Here is a 16,577-nt window from a genome sequence, read left to right on the forward strand (position 1 = left end):
TTTGTGATTAAAATATTAAACAGTGATATGTGTAGTCTTAAGAACATCGGACGTAGTCTCTGTAAGAGACAGCAAACGAGCTTATTGATTAAAAGGAACAATTTCAAGCTTTGCTACTATGCTTGGGGAATTTCTGCTTGGTATAACAAACAAAGGCAAACCACAAGAAACAGTGAATTTGTTTTGGTGCTCTAACCCTAAAATCAAAGCAGTTAGACAGTTGCTATATTCTTTAATAGATAAGACAGAGTGAATAATTTTTTACTTTATGGTCAATTTTAAATCAATCAATGGTAATATAATATAATACCACTAATATAATATCCATCCATTCTCTATAAAACGCTTTATCCTCACGAGGTTTGCAGGGGTGCTGGAGCCTATCCCAGCTGACTCGGGGGAAGGCAAAGGACACCCTGGACAGGTTGCCAGTCTGTCGCAGGGCTACATATACAGACAAACAATCACACTCACATTCACACCTATGGACAATTTAGAGTGATTAATTAACCTCAACATATTTTTGGACTGTGGGAGGAAGCTGGAGTACCCAGAGAAAACCCACGCATGCACAGGGAGAACATGCAAACTCCATGCAGAAAGATCCCAGGCCCAGGCCGTGATTTGAACCGTGGCTCTTCTTGCTGCAAGGTGAAAGTTCTAACCACTACTCTACTGTGCAGCCCACCAATATAATATGAAAATATAAATTCTTCTGATAGAACTAACAGGTATAAGGCCATTATTAAAGCCAACTCATGCTTTCTACATCTGTGCAACTTAGATTTCGCACTGACAATGCATGAGCCAGGGGGGAAAAAAGGACCCGTTTAATCCCAAATTTTTCCCTTCAAAATCAGTGCAGGCAGGAAGTAAAGAGGCCTAGCCATGTGACCATTACTGGTTACACGACATTAATGCAATTTAAAGGAGACAACCTATTCTTTGATTTTAAAACTTGCATTTGCTGTCCAAAGCCAAAACAACACTTTTCGAGAATAAAAAATTTAAAGAAAACGAGAAGTTTTACCAAACTTGGACCGCCCGGCGACAAAGATGACCCCTGTGACCTTGAAAATGAGGTCACGGTCACCAAATGTGAACCTGACCTGTGTCTTATCATGGTACACCTGTGTACCAAATATGGTGAGGCTACATCAATATGTTATCGAGTGATCGCGCGGAAATCAAATTGTTACAGACAAACAAGCAAGCAAGCAAGCAAGACCATGCAGCTGAAAACAATACCTTCCGGAAAACGCAGTTTTGCCGGGCGGTAATGAGCAGCAACAATTGTTGCCAGTGGGATTAAACGGGTTGGTCTTAGTCCAACACAGGACTTTCACCCAGCACCAAGGTGCTAACTGCAGGGAGAGTTTCCTTTGCATACATCAGCTATCCTCAAAACATGACTTGTGAAATTTTCTTTTTTTTTCAATTTCATATTCATATTCCCTCTTGCACATTTCAAAGCTTTTTACAACTCCCTTCGGTATGAAACAACAGTAAGCAGTTGCCCCTGTTCTCCTCCATGTTTTGAATCTAGAGTCTGTCCTGTTTGGTATAAAATCCGCGTTGTACGCACACCACCGCAGTATCTTCTCTGCACCCTTCAGGTTATGGTTTTTGATTATTTTCCACCATGTTTTCAGAGTTACTTTTATCCAAGGGTTGTCTTTATCATGTAGATTATTTCTTAATTCACTATCTGCTATTATAGCTTGTAGTGGTGGTCCTGTGGGTTCTGCCTCTTCTATTTTCTTCCAGCTTGCCCTAAATTGTGGATCACATAGACACACCAGTGGTCTTAGTTGCGCTGCATAGTAGTCATCCCTTAAAATTGGCAATGCCATACCCTGTTTCTCTTTTGACAATTGCATCGTTTTGTATCTTATTCTTGGTTTCTTACCCATCCAAATGTAACGAGAAATCAACTTATCTTACTCAATGAATAGCTGATCATTAATTTCAATTGGTAGCATCTGGAAAAGATATAATAGGCAGAATAACCATTTTAATTGAGTCTATCCTTGAAGTTAGATTAAGGAAGGGTAGGAGATTCCATATGGAAATGTTTGATTTTAATTTCAAGTTTAGAGGGGCGTAGCTACCTTCAAAAAATCTTGGGTGAGGATAAATCCTAAGTACTTCATTGACTTTGTATCACATCTCAAACCATATTTATTTAGAAGTTGCTTTGGTGGCTCAAAGTTGAGGGTCAAAACCTGGGTTTTTGAACATTTAACTTGTAGCCTGATAATTGATCAAATTTTCCCAAAGATAACAGTGCTGGTAGGGACCTTGAGAGTTGAGTCAAAAAGATTGAAACATCATCTACAAATAATGATAATTTGTGCTCCTCTCCTGCTATATTTACTCCAGTAATCTCTGTCATTTGTCTAATAAATTGACTGAGAGGCTCAATAAAAAGGGCGAAGAGAAGTGGTGAACAGGGACACCCCTGCCTACATGACCGTTCACATACAAAGGGTTTTGAGAGGCTGGCATCAATTTTAATTCTTGCTGCAGGAGTACTATATTTGGCTTGAAAAGCCTGAATAAGAGTTTTGTGAAAGCTAAACTTATCCAGTACTTTATACAGGAAGGTCCATCTGACTGAATCAAACACCTTCTCTGCATCTAATCCCATAAGCATTGCTGGTGTCTTATTTTGATTTATATTCCACATTTTATTTAAAGTCCTTCTCAAGCTGTTTTGGGTCTGTCTCTGGTGGATGAACCCCGTCTGGTCCAGGTGAAATTTTCTTTCGCTTTCTCTACTGACAATATGCTATTTTTGACATTGCACTGACATTGAATATTCACCATGGACAGTGCATTAATTACAGAATGAACCCTACAGAATGGGACACTGTCGCTGTGATCAAAATGTCCATGACCATCATTTTTGGCACCAGATTACCAGCCTCATCGGCCCATATCTTCCATGTCAACAATCATCTGCTCTTATATCTGGCATTGGTATACCAGTTTCTTTCTGAATGAATGAATGAAATCTGAATGACAGCCAACACTCCTAGTTCCCAAGGTTCTGCACTGTCCTCTAACCTCTCATCTCCACAATCCTTTGTTCCCATTTTGGGCAGCAGAAAGTCGCTCGATCCACACATTTCAGCGATTTGCATCAGCAACTTGTAGTCACTATTTTTTGTCAAGGGTCACAGATTGCCTGTTCACCCTCACTTCAACACACAGTTATCCTTGACAGCTTAAGTAGAGCAGATGCGACTCTGGCAACAGATCAAATCTGACCTTCTTCTACAATGACCAACCTACAGCTCCCACCTAGATGACTTTCGGGTCTATATAGGTGCTGCTCTTTCTGTCAATATTGGGGTTTCTACGCTGAAAGTTGGTTTTCTGTTGAATAGCCTACTGCATTTACACTGTTCAATAAGTTCTTTGTAACCATTATCAGCCATTAAAAAAATGTACCCATCAATCATGCTGCCCCCTTTTGTGGTGAGCACAAATGGTCAAATAATCAATTCTCATACTTTCCATGTCCAATGTATTCCTCCTACTAACTTTTGTTGTAGCCACATCATTCATCTTTGTGTCCTATTCCCATTTGTCGATGTCAGTTTAAAATACCTAATACACAAGTTCACCTCAGAGGTATCAGTTTCACTGCAGAATTATTCACAGGTTCCAGTTCAACACACTCTCAGTTGGTATTACTTACTAAGGGCTTTCAACTTATTCAACACCTCAGTCCACCCGTCCCTGTATATTCTAAGCTCTTCTCCTTGCATTTGATCCAAATATAGGGCTCAACCACATGGTGTGCAAGCTGGAACCATGTTTTGTTTTTTTTGTAAGCTTCCATTGGTTTCCTTCGGTCCTCATTATACTGTACTATCCACTGAATTTAATTCCCATCCCTATTCCACTGTGTTGAACAATCACTGCAATTCAAAAACTACCTGGCTTGCTCACTCTAGGGAAGCAAAACCTACTCAGGATGACCTAAAATCAATTTCATTGTGTGTTGTGTTGTTTTTCTATATGTTGATGACATCACAAGAAGACAATACAATCCTTGCAATGCATTTCAAAACAAGTACACACCAAAGCCCATCACATATAGATAAAATAAATCTCTAAAGGTTTCCCCTTCCGGCCTTCTGTTCATCAGACAGTCCAAACAAGTTGGTTCTTGACCCTTGTTCCTCTTGCACTTCAGACTGTTGTATTATATATTCTCTCTCATGCAACTTTTGTGGCCACTCTGTCCTGAAGCGGTTTTGATGGCATCTAGCTGAAGGTTTCTAGAAGTTTATCAACTTTACATTTGCTCCAAGGTGGTAAGTATCCTCAACAAAGCCTTCCCAACACCGCAGCTACTTACCTTACTTCTTATCAACATCACGCTTATATTCTCACTTAATAAACCATTGTGTGCATCTTAGTGATGGTGTGGTCCTTGCTCTTTAGTTTGTTTTTCTTGACAGGCACCAGTTTTGCTTACAGTGAAAATCACAGGGAAACATTTCTGCACATACATTAATAATTTCTGTCCTCAAATGAATAATTACAGCAGATGAATTAGACATGTGGAAACAGAAATAACACAGCTTTGTTGAACAGCTAAATCTGAAATCACATCTGTCACCACATATGTATAAACTAAGAATATCAAGAAGAAAAGTCAGACTCTTATTTTCACATGCAAAACCTCTGTCTGTACAAATTGCACAGAGGTTTGATATTGCATTTTGGCATCTCACTTTAGCGTGGTTGACAGATGAGAGGAATAGGTTTATTATGAGCCATAATGCATCTTTGCAGATTTGAAATCAGCACCAGATATGAAATCCATTACAACCTCAAACCCAGTAACAAAGTGTCAGAAAGATTATGGCTGTTTCCTGCATCCAGCAAACTGAATTCCTCACATGACAAGAACTTTTTCCAGTGTGGCAAAAAGCATAGTATTCCAAATTATGAAGATAACAAAATGTTGTAAATGTAATGAAAAAATGACAAGGGTAATGGAGAAAAAGATAACACAGACGGGATAAAACAATGAGCACTGTTTCTAAACAAACAAAGCTAGCTGCTGGATTCAGGAAAGGCTAACAATTCATCAGAATGACAAAACACTGAAGAGGAAAAACAGGACAGAACGATGATACACAGACAGACAGAGAAAAAGACAATGCCAAGCAGAGGAAAAACCACGCTTGGCAGTGTGGAGACAAAACACATATGTAGGTACTGCACCTTTGTCCTGTTCTGGGCTAATTTCTGGGCCGTCTGCCAGGCATGGAATAAACCAGACAGGAGAGTAATGGGTTAGAGCAATGCACAGGAGAGCCTGAGTACATAACAGGGAGGAAGGCAGGGATTGGGTGTATGTTAAAAATAATAATCCTAATCTGTAGTGCCTCTGCTCTGCACTTTGCTGGTTTGAGTAGCTCATTGCTTGTATGGCTGTGTTTGTGTATTTGTGTCATAAACATCACAGGTATGGATACTTACAAATTTTAGGTATTGTACAGCCCACTAGTATTTGAAGATACAGAACTATGCTGCAGGGTTTTAGGCTAAAGAGGACTGAGCTTGTGATGGAAATTCAGACATGGACCTTTACGACTGAGCCACTTGCGGGAGACCATGAAATGTGACAGTTTCAGAACATGAAGTAGGCATTTTTAATGACATGTTGTAGCTTTCTAACAGTATTGTGTGAAATATTGTGCAAGTGGTTAAATACTCAGGAGTTACCAAGGTTATGTATGCAAAATTACAATGTTTATACTGTTCCAGTAGACTCTAGGTAAGTACTGGAGAGCTACTTGAAAGTGTGCATAGAATTTAAAATACTAATAGTATTTGACAGAGTTGTATGATGCTCATGAGTTTTGTTTGATGAACATGTTTCACAATGTGGTGAATTGTCATTGACATTTTGCACATATTGTGCAGTATTGCACATGCATACAAAAATGCTGCAAAGTCTGTGACCTACCTTTCCATGAGGAGCAAGAAATCTTTTCTTCCACTGTGACCCTTTCAGTTACACTCCTCATTAACTTACAGTACCCAAAAGAAGTGAATATGCCTCTGATAGCACTTACATGTCAGATAATTCAAAATTGTATCACCTCCTAATAATTAATTGTTCTTAATTGAAAAGTTGAATATTTTCTTCTATGAACAATCAAAAATAAACATGGACCCAAAAGAAGACCTCAGTGCAACAAAAGTGAGCACATGAGTAATTACTAACACACTCGTTGGAAAACCTGTGATCACTGAAACTAAATTGAGTGCACCTGTGATTTGCAGTTAGCCTAACCACATGAACGTGGTAATACAACTAGCTGTTAACCCCAGAACTTTCTCAGTTTTGGACCGATGGGCTGTGTCAATCTGCTCGCTGGCATCATAGCTGCACATGGAAAATAATTGCCAGAAGAATTGAAATCTCTGACTGTGAGACTTAAAAATGATGGAAGGTGATACAGAGAGATAAATGACCTAGTAATGAGTCAAAACCAGTTACAGCAGTAATTGGGAGCATAAAAGAAGCCACGATACCACTAATCACAGCCAAAGTGGTCATCCTAAAATAATATACAGGGTGACACAAAAACAGGAACTTTTTAACAATCCAATAAAACCACGAGTGACGGAAGAAAAATATTTTATTCATAGTAATTGGAACCTTAAAACATGCCATTTAAGAAACAATGATGGAATTTTCATTTTTTTTAAAAATTACTTCCTGTAGATGGCGTCCTCCTGTTCGAATGCATTCTTGAAATCTGCTGCTGAGATTCCTCATTGACCGCTGCAACATCTCAGCTGGGATACTATGAATTTCTTCCTGAATTCTCTGTTTTAACTCATCCAGAGTTCTTGGTCGAGTCATGTACACTTTACTCTTGAGATAGCCCCAGGTAGATTTCAAGAATGCATTTGTGCAGGAGGACGCCATCTACAGGAAGTAATTTTTAAAAAAATGAAAATTCCGTCATTGTTTCTTAAATGGCATGTTTTAAGGTTTCAATTACTATGAATAAAATATTTTTCTTCCATCACTCTTGGTTTAATTAGATTGCTAAAAAGTTCCTGTTTTTTGCATCACCCTGTATATCGATCTGACCAGTGGTGTACAGGTTGGGAAGAGCTGGAGCTTTGATGGCGAAAATAGTCTCTGTTTTCGGAGTTTTGGATGTGCAGGTTTGAGGAAACCAATCTCTACTTTGTTCTCTCCACAGTTAGCTGCTTGCCACTTTATTGCTCCTAATGCTCCTGTAGTTTGGTAGACTTTGTGTCATGGCTGCCGGGCAACTAAACTCACGTCGCAGTGTCTAGTTGCAAGGCACAAACCACTACTGACAAAAAACAACATAAATGCCCATCTGGCATTTGCAAAAATATCTAGATGAACTCCAATACTTTTGGAATAACATCCTGTAGACTGATGAGTCAAAGCTGGAACTTTTTGGAAGACATGGGTCCATTGCATTTGATGTAAAGGTAATACTGCGTTCCACAAAAGAACATCGTACCAACAGTGAAACATTGGTGGTGGTAGTGTGATGGTGTGGGATTGTTTTGTGTCCACAGAACCTGGACAACTTGTCATAACTGATGGAGTCATGAATTCTGCTCTCTATCAGAAAATCCTCCTGGAGACTATCCACCATCAGTTCATGACCTAAAGCTTAAGCTCAAATGGGTTATGCAGCATGATAATGAACCAAAGCCCAAAATCAAGTCCACCTTTGAATGGCTCAAAAAGAACAAACAGTGCTAGTGTGGTCAAGTACAAGTCCGAACCTGAATCTTGATTGAGATGCTGTGACAAGACACTAAAAGGGCAGTTCATGATCGAAAACTATCTAATATGGCTGAGCTAAAACTAATCTGCAGAGAATGGGACAAAATTTAGAAACTGTACAACTTACCGTACTTTATTTTGGTATTACATGTTGCTATGTAGAATGTAAAAGTAAACAGATGAGACTCCAGACAATTGAATTTTCCTTCAGGGATTAATAAAGTTGTTGTATTGTATTGTATGTCTTGCCTGTGGGCAACACAGGTTACCCAGTTAAATAAACATTCTTACAAATAAACACATTGCTCTCTTCTACATTGTCAATAATTCTCACTGTAATAGCCAAAAGCCAAACAGTTCCAAATACCACATGAAATCTCCATCTTGCAGCTGTTAGGGTAGCAAAACAGCAATGTCACATTTTATAAAAGCATCATCATTCTGCTGAAAATCAGACTCAAGATAGACTTTATTCATATTTGGTCACTTTGGCTTCCGGTCTCCATTAGCCTGGCCTGGGACATTGAGTACCACAATTAATCAAATTAATTTATAACATGCAGTTCAAATGTTTAAATATTTGGACATTGACACACTTTTCAGTATTTCAGCTCTGTATACCATCACAATGAATTAAAAATGAAACAATCAAGACGTGCTTTAAGTGCAGACTTTCAGCTTTAATTTGAGAGGATTTGGGTCTAAACCAGGGTTGGAGGAATTAAAACACATTTTATATATTACTTTTTAAGTGACCAAAAGTAATTGACAAACTAACATGATCATAAATCAAATCGTCCCTTTGGTTGCAAATCCTTTGTAGTCAATGACAGCCTGAAGTCTGGAACCCACAGACATCACCAGACGCTGGGTTTGGTCCCTGGTGATGCTCTGCCAGGCCTCTACTGCTGCTGTCTTCAGTTCCTGTTTGTTCTTGAGGCATTTCCCTTCAATTTTGTGCAAAGTGCATGTTTAATTGGATTTATGTCAAAATGACTGAAATGGCCATTGCAGATCATTCCACTTCTTTGCCTTAAAAAATTCTTTGGTTGCTTTCATAATATGCTTCCGGTCATTGTCCAACTTTACCGTGAACTATCTTCCAATTAGTTGTGAAGCATTTGGCTGAAGATGAGCAGAAACATTTCAGAATCCATCTTGCTGGTTTTGTCTGTATTTGCTCTGGTGTAGTCTTCTCTTCATTGTTGACTTTTACACAGACACACCTACTTCCTGGAGTATTCTTGATCTGGTTGTGATCTAGGCAAAGGATTCTTCTGTCCACTCACCCACCACACTTGTTTTCTGTATTATTCCAGGGTTTTTTTTTGCGTTGCTGAGCTCACCAGTGCGTTCTTTCTTTTTAAAAATATACCAAACAATTGATTTAGCCACACCTAATGTTTGCTATCTCTCTGATGAGTTTGTTTTAATTTTTCAGCCTAATGATGGCTTGCATCACTGATGGTAACAGTTCTTTGATTTCATATTGAGATTTGAGACCTGATCTCATCAGATGCCAAATGCAAATACCACGCTTGAACTGAACTCTAGACCTTTTATCTGCTCCTTGTAAATGAAATAATGAGGGAATAACACCCCTGGCCATGAAACAGTTGATCAGCCAATTATCCGATTTCTTTTCGTCCCTTAAAAAGATGGAGGGCACATATAAAATGTATTGTTATTCCTCCATCATTCACTTGATTTGGATGTAAATTCCCTCAAATTAAAGCTGAAAGTCTGCACTTAAAGCACATCTTGATTGTTTCATTTTAAATCCATTGTGATGGTGTACAGAGCCAAATTGCTGAAAATTGTGTCCATGTCCAAATATTTAGGGACCTGACTGCATGAACTATTCTGCCTTTTTAGTCTGCAAAGTGCATGTTGAGGAGAATAAAAGCCTCAACATTGAAATCCATGGGAAACCAACACACACAGACCGGTATCTGCTGTCTGATTTCCACCATCAAATGGAACATAAACTGGGGGTCATCACAACCATAGAGCGCTGGGCTGAGAACATTCCTTCCAAAGTTGAAGGAAGGAAGCAGGAACACACTCAGATTAGGAAACCACAGAGGAACTACAGCTACTCCACCTGGGCGTTTATCAAATCTACAAAAAGATGCAGGAAACACAGCACCTCAAACAAAAAGAGAAGAAAGCAGGAGATACTACGTTGTTTTACCATACGTAGTTGGAATATCAGAAAAGTATATATGCTTTAAACCCAGTAACACTGAGACAAAAACTGGTTCACTAAAACACCAACACACAAGCAGAGCAACTCTATATATGCAGTCCAATGCAGTGAAGAGTGCACAGACTTGTACATAGGAGAGACTAAACAACAGCTTCACAAATGTATGGCTCAACACAGGAGAGCAGCTCCTCAGGACAAGACTCAGCAGTTAACCTGCATCTGAAGGAACAGGGACATTCCTTTGAGGACAACAATATACACACTTTGGACAGAAAAGACTGATGGTTAGAGAGAGGAGTAAAGGAAGCCATCTATGTCAAACTGGAACAGCCATCTCCAAACGGAGGAGGGGGTCTGCAACAAAACTTATCAAGCACCTATAACACAGCGATACGGTGTCTACACAGAAAGTGTCGCCATCGTTAGCATGTTCAGTCGCTCCTAACATAGCAGATTTACATCTTTTGTTGTGTTAACTGACAGCTCAACACTATGATCGCTGTCATTGTTGTTGGACCACATAGTTTCAACAACAATTCACACCTGGAGTCTGGTGAGTCCTGGTCATTAATGAGCCATTAGCCATGTGACCTGGAGTGACTATAAATTCTGTAACTCCCCATTAGTCAGTTAGAACTGAAGAAGCCTGCTGGATGAGAAATGAAACATCTTCAAGAGTCTACAAGAGAAATCCAGGTGAGCTCTACTAAAGCTGTTATTGAAGTAAATAATATATCACTAAAAGCTGATAAGTATTAAATAAATTATCATTACATAATTAGAAGGAACATGACAAAGACATTGTTTTGGTACAATACTGTGCATACAATAGATAAATAGATATCAAGCTATTGTCAGATCTCATTGGTTATATAGTCATATAATAAGACCAATAATTAAATATAGTGGGAAATAAGGAAAAAATTCTAAAATATCTTGGAAAGTAAAGGTTTACCATTAGATTTACAATGTTAAACATTCAGGCCCCACAGTAAGAACTCAGTGCAACAAAAGTGACTATTTTTTTAATAACCAAGATTTAAATACTGTATTTTGAAAGTACTTCATATGCCCACTTTTATTTCAAATAACAAACTCAATCCTACTCAGCATGAAAGATACCATATTTGTGGAGATCTTCTGTCATTCTTCAGGCATTCTTTTTAGCTGTTTTTTTGGCGAGGGATTGTGGCATTATGTCTTTCATTTTAAACTACCCCAAAGGTGCTCTTTTGGATTCAAGTCAGGCTATACATATTTTACCAGGTCATACTTTTCTCGTCCTCTTTTTTTAGAAATCCTTGTGGGATTTTTGCAGTGCACTTTGGAATATGTTGGAATATTTTTCATCTGCCAGGCTTCTGCGGACTGAGAGTCATGTTGTCAGCCCATATTTTGGTGCTTGGCTAATGTGAGCCAAACTAATGTGTCTTGGTCTCATGTGACCAAAGAAAGTCAGATGATAGTCACACTTCTTTTCACACATTCCAGCAATGTTTTATCTTGCAGTTTTGTACTGAAAAGCAAGCAATGCCATCCATAGAAGATGATGTTATGCAATAACCGTAACACTGTCTGATCTGCTACAGTGACTCCAATTTCTAGTGACAGCCCCTGTGCCTAATCAAGCATCTGTTTTCAAAGGTAGACCAGAAAAGTAGTGTAATGTCAACAGCGTCATTTTAGGACAACAACTGCAGCTCCGATAAGTGGTACTATATCTCAGTGTTTACCTAATGATTACTACTGCAACTGTGTTTTGACAGATTTTTACTTTCTCACTGATCTTCTCATATCCATTCCCATCTTTGTGAAGACACATACTCAGATATTTCCGTTCCAGTTCTGTTCATTTTCAGAGCAATGATGCAGACATGCAGATAGACACAGAGCATACATTCAAAACTGTCAAAGTTCTCATGTTTATAGCTCATTTTATAGCTAAGGTCATGCAGTTGGGCTGATTGAAGTTCACAGGTGTTCTCAGTGTGTTGTGTTGTGTTGTGTTGTGTTGCAGTGATCACAGATGTATTCACTTTTGTTGCATTGAATTTCTATATCAGGGCCTCTACTAACAACAACAAAAATGCAGTTCCTGAAAAATGATACAAAGTGATTTGATAATTAGATAACATCACAGGGGTATACTTGCTTCTGTTGTATCCAGTGTTACTGCACATTACCAGTTCAAAACCAAAGCGCAACAGTCTAGCTAAACTTGAAGCATAGGAAACCAGGCTTTTAAAAACACATGTGCAATTTGCTAACCTCAGAGTAGTGTGCACACACACTCTGAGCTTGTTTAAGTGTGTGCTGTGAGTGTATTCACCTTGATGCGGCTGACAGCCTCCTGTGCTTGCATCATGCGGATGTTCTTGGACGGTGTCTTATCTGACAACAGTTGAGTGGAGCCCAGGTAGTTGGCTGCAAAGATTATCCCATCAATCAGGTCCTCTGGGTCACAGGGGCCAGGCACTGAAGTGATAAGAGTGGTATAAAAATTATTTTAAAAAGTGATTTAAACTCGAGTTTCACTTACAGTTTGATCAGCTGCTAATTAATCACATCTACTTGTAATGATCAGTCCCACAATCAAACTCTGATTTCATTGACCTCCAGTTCCCAAACAAAGAAATACATGGTAGAACCAAGGATAATTATACACAAACATTTATTAGCTATTACAAACAAACAATAAACAACAACAACATAATAACATAGCAACAACAGATAGTGAATAAATTAATGAACAAATGCAGATAAACAAAGTAATTAATTGCAATCGTCACTGGAAGAAAGGTGGTGCATTTAGAATCGCTCTGGAATTGGAAAATCAATTATAATTTCTAAATTCATCCATTTAGCAGAAGGAAAATGATACTTGCATAGCCTTTGTAGGAGGAAGAATGAGCCCATTGCAGAATGTGTAGCGGTGATGATCCGATGGATAAGTTGGTTCAGGAACGCAGAGACAAGGTGGCACTTTGGCAGGTTTGTGTCGCAGAAGTGTGCCAAAGTAAAAACACTAAGAGTCAAAGCCCACAGTCATACAGAAAATATTCATGCTGTTGTATTATTGAAGTTAACTTAAGAAGCCCTACTTTAAGTAACCATAGGAAAATAAAGTCCTTGTTTAAAGTTATGTCATATGTTTCTTTAAGCTATCATAAAGGAACCCAGTTTTAAGTCAAGTTTTAGTTCAAGTTTTCATGAAAGAGAACATTAAAAAAAACTTCTTTTTTTCCCTTTCTGAGCCCAAGCGAACCTTCTTGTATTCCAGTGACTTTCTTTTATAGAGAGTTTTGGAGCCAAATTGAAATCAGCATCTAACCAGTCGTGGATGTGTTCATCCCGAGGGGTGGTGTTGAGATTCACTGTTCAGGAGAGGTCAGAGGCCAAATACCTTTAGAACTTAATCTGAGGTGATCTCTTAAACATACAAATTCATTTGTTAAATACCTGCATTTGTTAAATACCAGATCTAAAATAACACTAAATAAGGGATAAGAATGACACCAAACATAATATGTTTATCTGATATGGTTCCTGAGATAATCAAAAGTGTAAACACAACAATACAGTTACAGTTTGGGCTACATTTAAGCAAATTTAGAACAGCTAAAAATCCAAGCATACACATTCAATAATAAGAAACAGAGAGCGGGAGTGGGCTTCTCTACAAACACTTCAGATTCCATGTGTTCTTCTTCCATACTAGTCCTACTCAACCTGGTCCAGACTGTTATTCCGCTGCTGCTGCATTTCCTTAATGTTGTGATTTCAACTGTTCAATTCAATCCTGCATAGCAAGTTCTGTGTGTTAGGTAGGGAAGTCAGAAGGTCACCATGAAGAATGCAAATCCTCTTCTGCAGAGCTGCAGTTTTCCTCACAGTTGACACTTTATGATCCTTATCAGATTCTGGAGGAGGTAGGAGGCCTCCTGTTGTCTCCAGGAGAGCCGTGAGTGGTTATTTATGCATGCACCCATCCATCCATCCATCCATCCATCCATTTTCTTCTGGTTATCCATGGCCGGGTCGCGGAGGCAGCAGGTGAAGCAGGTCGTTCCAGACCTCCCTCCCTTCAGCAACTCTTTCCAGCTCTTCCTGGGTGATCCCGAGGTGTTCCCAGGCCAGACGAGATATGTAATCTCTCCAGTGAGTTCTGGGTCTGCCTGTCTCCTCCAGGGGGATGTGTTCAGAAAACTTCCACAGGTCAAAAATGTTTTTTTTTTAATGGTAAACAAATAATCAGTGGATGTTCCATTTGGATGTGAGTTTGGATTAGTGTTCTTCTGAAATGGTGTTTTACCAAATTTACAGCTTTGGGAGAGGATATCTGGATTCTCTGTGTGTTGCTCCAGAATGTTCTGTTTCTCAGTCCGTTACAAATAAATAAATACAACAGCTACAACAATATGCTCTCAGGCAGACAAATTTCCTAGCAGATATCTTAGTTGACAGCACTTTGGAGTGTGTACATTTTGTTGGGGGTAGGAAGGACAGCCACATTCATACAGAGCCAAGTATTTGCCCCTCCTCCAGGAATCTTCTATTGTTGTATATCTGTCACGCTTAAATATTTCAGACCACCAAACAAATTTAACTGTAAGACAAAGATAAACCAAGAAAGCACAAAATGGATTTTAAATGATGATTTTATTTTAAAGAGAAACTGCTGTTCAGGGGCTGCACAGTAGAGTAGTGGTTAGCACTTTCGCCTTGCAGCAAGAAGATCCCCGGTCCTGGGATCTTTCTGCATGGAGTTTGCATGTTCTCCCTGTGCATGCGTGGGTTTTCTCCGGGCACTCCGGCTTCCTCGCACAGTCCAAAAATATGCTGAGGTTAATTGATGACTCTAAATTGTCCGTAGGTGTGAATGTGAGTGTGATTGTTTGTCTGTATATGTAGCCCTGTGACAGACTGGTGACCTGTCCAGGGTGTCCCCTGCCTTTGCCAGAGTCAGCTGAGATAGGCTCCAGTACCCCCGCGATGGATGAATGGAACTGCTGTTCAGCCCATCTTGATCTATGTGAAAAAAATTGCCCTTAGATGGAACCTGTCTGGCATTGTGAAGTAGCTAAAGGGACTCAAATAGCAGGACATGGTGCTACACTCTAAAGAGATTCAAGAACTGATCCAAAACAAAGTCATACAAATTCATCAGTCTGGAATTGGTTTCAAAGCCATTGCTGAAGCTCCAAGGCTCCAGAGAACCACAGTGAGAGTCATCATCCACAAATGGAGAAACCTGGAACAGTGGTGAACCTTCCCAGGAGTGACCGGCCTACCAGCATTCCTCCAAGAGCAACATCTCATCCAGGAGATCACAAAAGAACTCAAATAAACATCAAAAGAACTGCAGACCTCATCTGCCTCACTAAATATCAGTCTACATGATTCCACAATAAGGAAGACACTGGGTGAAAATGGCATCCTGAGAGAGCTGCAGGGCACAAACTCCTGTTGAGCCAGAAGAAAATAAAGGTTCGTCTGGCTTTTGCTAAAATATTGTAGCACTGGAGCGCCGACTTCAGGCAGAATGATGAGAAGGCTTTCTGAATTCCACACAGCCAGCTTTATTGTCAATCACAATAAGCATACGGCACACAACACACAGCACTGGCTCGCGGGCCGACATCACTCCTCCAACAACCCCTATGAGCCACGGTGCAACAAATAAACAATAAAACACACAAAATGAACTGAGAAGACAGAACTCGAACAACTAAAAGCACCCGATAATAAAAGAATATCTCTACCGCACATACAGCCATGGCCATAATTTTGGACACAAGTACCATGACGCTTGTGAATCTTAGAAAATACCACAAAATTGTCGCTTACAATACAGTACACAACTCCTGAGAACTATATGAAGTTTCATATTTAAAAAAACATCAAAGGAGTTTGGTGTCATTTTGTTATTCTTACCAAATTCGGTTGTGAAAGTACTGCATTTTTTTGTTATTTTCTTCTAATATTATGTTTTGGGAACAAAGTTGTTCCAATTGTTGGAATTTATTGATAATATTATATCCCTTGTTGATTTGTTGACTAATTAAACTGGTGCTGTCAAAAAATATTAGTTATGTTCTGTAATAGACATCAAAACAGACATAGTAAGTCATGCTGTGTCCAAACTTACGGCCATGGCTGTATATATATATATATATATATATATATATGTACACACACACACACACACACACACACACACACACACTGCTCAAAAAAATTAAAGGAACACTTTGAAAATACATAATATTTCAATATGGGGAATAACAAACTGGATATTAGCATTGATATGGACTGGATAATGTGTTAGGAATGAAAAGTGCCACATTGTTTGATGGGAATGAAAATTATCAAGCCCCCAGGAGGGCTAAATTCAAGACACCCCAAAATCAAAGCGAAAAACTGATGTGGCAGGCTAGTCCATCTTGCTGAAATTCCTTGGCAGCAACTCGAAATTGTATTCAGTAGTTTGTATGGCCTCCATGTGCATGTATGTGTCACGAGTTTTACTTTCCACTCAGTTATTCCTCCCCT

The 16,577-nt window shown here is 39.2% G+C and overlaps 1 protein-coding gene across 3 annotated transcripts in view; it reads right to left on the reverse strand.

Annotated features, from left to right (window-relative positions):
• Positions 1-16,577, reverse strand: part of apba1a (amyloid beta (A4) precursor protein-binding, family A, member 1a) — a 77,338-nt gene that overhangs the window by 18,118 nt on the left and 42,643 nt on the right. For 2 of the 3 annotated variants that reach the window (XM_051950662.1, XM_051950661.1), the window contains exons 6-7: positions 12,355-12,500; positions 5,248-5,280 (exon numbers count right to left, since the gene is read on the reverse strand). In XM_051950662.1, the coding sequence (XP_051806622.1) occupies positions 5,248-5,280; positions 12,355-12,500 (179 nt within the window). The remainder of the gene's footprint in view (positions 1-5,247; positions 5,281-12,354; positions 12,501-16,577) is intronic. The other variant, XM_051950663.1, reaches the window with a different exon arrangement.

This window comes from Acanthochromis polyacanthus, chromosome 7 (assembly GCF_021347895.1).
Source record: "Acanthochromis polyacanthus isolate Apoly-LR-REF ecotype Palm Island chromosome 7, KAUST_Apoly_ChrSc, whole genome shotgun sequence".
NCBI lineage: Eukaryota > Metazoa > Chordata > Actinopteri > Pomacentridae > Acanthochromis > Acanthochromis polyacanthus.